Source organism: Galeopterus variegatus, unplaced genomic scaffold, assembly GCF_000696425.1.
Source record: "Galeopterus variegatus unplaced genomic scaffold, G_variegatus-3.0.2 Scaffold10516, whole genome shotgun sequence".
Classification (NCBI taxonomy): Eukaryota; Metazoa; Chordata; class Mammalia; order Dermoptera; family Cynocephalidae; genus Galeopterus; species Galeopterus variegatus.
The window spans coordinates 44,575-47,832 of record NW_007736627.1 but is presented as its reverse complement, the minus strand read 5'-3'; the positions used below and the strand labels follow the sequence as shown (position 1 = coordinate 47,832).

The window sequence follows — 3,258 nt, the reverse complement described above, 5'->3', positions numbered from 1 at the left end:
GCTGCTGCTGCGCTCGGGGCCCCGCTGGGTGCCGGCGGTGGCCGGGAAGCGGGCGGCTAGGGGCAGCCAGGACCCCGGCCCAACATGGCTGAAGTTGGCATCGACCAGTCCAAGCTGCCAGGAGTCAAGGAAGGTAGGGGCTGAGGCGGTGGGCACGCGGGGCCTCTCCCCTCTCCCCAGGCGGAGCTCTCTCAGGGCGGGGCGTCGTCTTTTTGGCCGCCGCCGCCCTCGCAGGGAGCCCGCCTTGGCTTGGTCTGGCCTGGACGTGAAGGAAATTGAATTTGGGCTCTACTGTGGGACCTTGGGCAAGTCGCTTGCGTCCTAAGCTTGTTTTTTCCTGTGTAAGGGATCGGGGGAGGATAGCAACACCCTCAGCAAGCGATTGTGCAAATATTCTGGTGAATGGCAAAGCCCTAGTGAACGCTGAGGGGCTGAGTATATCGGACTTATTAGTGTTCTTAAAAATCAAGGCCCAGCCTAGCTGGCTTGAAGGCTGGGAAGTGGGGAGGGTTTGACATTCAGTTCCGTGTGGAGCCTTTGTTTTGAAACATGACTCTTTCCCTCCTTCTCTCCCTGCTTTTCCTAGCCCAGCGTCTGGCTGGCTGACTTTCCCACCTTCACCAAGGTTTGAAAGTTGAGTCTTGGCGTTGCTCTCTGCGCAGGCGGACGGGAGGCCGCTGTAATCATTGTATTACAAAAAGCACTGAGCAAGGGGAACAGGGGACTGACGATCCTGTTTTTTAACGGCTCTCTATACTGATGTCCAGGAAAATAAAGATTGATTATTACTGGACTGGCTTAGCTAACAGCAGGTAGCCCTTTGACTTCCCTTCCCTGGTCTTCATCAGTTGCCCCAGCACCTCACGTTTTTTATTGAGGTGTTAGGTGGTGGATTACTTTACCCTTTAGTTACCTTTGACTACTCTTTGATTTTAGGAAGCACAGAAGTTCCAGAAAGCTATTGCAAGCACAGAAATTTAAGGGCTTGCTAGGACTGCCTTTGTTGTGGATGTAATTTGTTTCTACAGAGTACTGTGTGGCTTGAGGTGTCTTGGGAATGGGGAATTGAAAATAAGAGTATTTGCTTTCTTGAAACTTGCGTGTTTCATTGCCAACTTAATTTGACTCAATTGGTCTTGTGCGAGCTCAGGCCAACCCAGAAATCCCAAGAAAACTGGTGACTGCTTGGCTGCTTTCTTTCCCAGAGTTCCAAATACTAGGAGACTAGTAACTGTCACTGATATTATGTAGAATTTTTAATGGGGCTGGGTCTGTGCTGTTGTTCCTGAAGGGTGTTGTAGCTTAGGCATGAGATCTTAGTATTTTTTCGATTTTTCTGTTCGTAGCCTGGTTTTGGAGAAGACTACAGCATTCACATGTAAATACAGTTTTCCTGCACTGTGGAGACTAAGCCTGAGTGATAGGAAAGGCAGATCAGTACTTTGAAAGTCCTAGTCTTAGAGATTGCCTGGTTGTTCTTGCTTTTGGATATTAGTTTTGTGTGTGTTAGGTGTGTCTCTAGAAAGAAAGTGATCCTTAGGGGTGAGTGATAAATAGAATGAGAATTGGAGTCCGAACAAAACCTGACATGTAAAGTATTAATCATACAGTGCTGTGATTTTTCCCAATCCCCTATCCACATCAGTGACCTGGAAGAAGCTTAAAACTCACTTTCTCTGTATACATTTATATTATCCTTATTTCTTACCTAGATATGAATGATTTATTCTAGTATATTATTGTTCAAGGAGTTTCTCATTTTTCATCTAAAAATGCAAGATTTTTCCATTCTCAAACTCGAGAGTTTAATTCATTCAAATTGCCTTTCATTTTGCATAATATGGTGTTTGGCAATCCAGTTTATATAATCTGTTAAAGTGATAAGGAAATTTAGTGTGGCTCTTTCATGTGTCTTCACTAAGGCAGAATTAAATATTTATTGATTTCGAAGGTGGTCAAAAATTGTTGAGATCACTGTCTTTGTGAACATCTGACTTTTCTGGTTCCAAAATCATCAAAGGAAATGATGTATTATACTAGGAATGTCCTAATGGTGGTGATGTTTTTGATCGGGGAAGTATTCAAGTTTAATAACGTGTATCTTTCTCTAATATAACTCTTAATTATGTCCCAGTTATTCCCCAACAGTGTCTTTACCCTAATTAAAGAGAATAAAACTGGTGCCCATGATGGGGTAAAACTTGCACAAACATTGAGACTGTTGTAATGCTGAAACTCCAAGTAAGTTTATAAAGAAGCTTTAGTAGTAATTTGTTTAATATTTTCTGTATCTGTCTCTTCCACTTTTTTTTAACTTAAACCTTTGGTAGACTTATATACAATTACAATGTGGCATAGTGAGGTAGATTCCAATAGAGAGTTAGAATAATAATGCAGTGGTTGTGTGCCCCTTCCCATTGTCATTTCTTTAGGAGGGTCTGGGTGGTCCTGCGACGTTTGTTGTGAACCTCTCAACAGAGGTCATGGGTAACAGCTGACATCAGGGTGAGGGGCTAGTTGAAAATCCTTCCTAGGTTAAAATCCAACACTTGCTTACTTTGTTTTTAGGGAGGTCAAAGATATTCATCATTTGGAAAGACCTTTCTTAAAACACACTCCCTGACCACCCCACCGGCAATATTTATATCTTGAGAAATTTCTCAAATTAGAAGACAAAGGGATGTGTTAAGTACAGTTGTAGGTGAAAATAATTAAGTCAACTAAATGGCAACAGTTTTTTTCTGGTTAGAAGCATATTTAGAACATCTGTGTGCTTTTTGTAATGGAAAATACTGTTGCCAGTGTTTAGGAATAATGCTTTATTTCTTTTGAAATATTTGAGCTTTTATGCAACAAGTTTTGAAATAATTCCCAGCCGTTTTTTAAATAAGTAGATCTGTATCTGAAATGCAACATGCAGTTTGGCGAATGTTAGATAAAGGAATAGATTCCAACAATATTTTGAAAGTTTCTTACTTTAGAGTTCAGAGCTGAGAACATATTTTTCTAAAACTGACTGCTTTTATTTATTTATTTTTTTTTTAGTGGCTGTCCAGTAAGGGGATCTGTACCCATGACTTTGGTTTTATTGGCACCAAGCTCTCCCAATTGAGCTAACTGGCGGGGCTTAAACTGAGTGTTTTTAATCAGTTGATAGACTCTTTTTTTGGTTAATTTTAGTTTCACTTAATTTTCTTTCCGAAACAACAATCAAGACTTCTAACTTTTTTGCGGGGGGGGGGGGGGGGGGGGGGGGGG

At 41.9% G+C, this 3,258-nt stretch overlaps 1 protein-coding gene across 1 annotated transcript in view; it reads left to right on the top strand.

Moving 5' to 3' along the window:
- Window positions 1-39: 39 nt before the first annotated feature.
- Window positions 40-3,258, top strand: part of LOC103610039 (coiled-coil domain-containing protein 50) — a gene marked incomplete at its 3' end in the record, with an annotated part of 44,311 nt that continues 41,092 nt past the window's right edge. Inside the window, exon 1 of the mRNA XM_008594277.1 lies at window positions 40-133. Coding sequence (XP_008592499.1) covers window positions 85-133 — 49 coding nt within the window. The remainder of the gene's footprint in view (window positions 134-3,258) is intronic.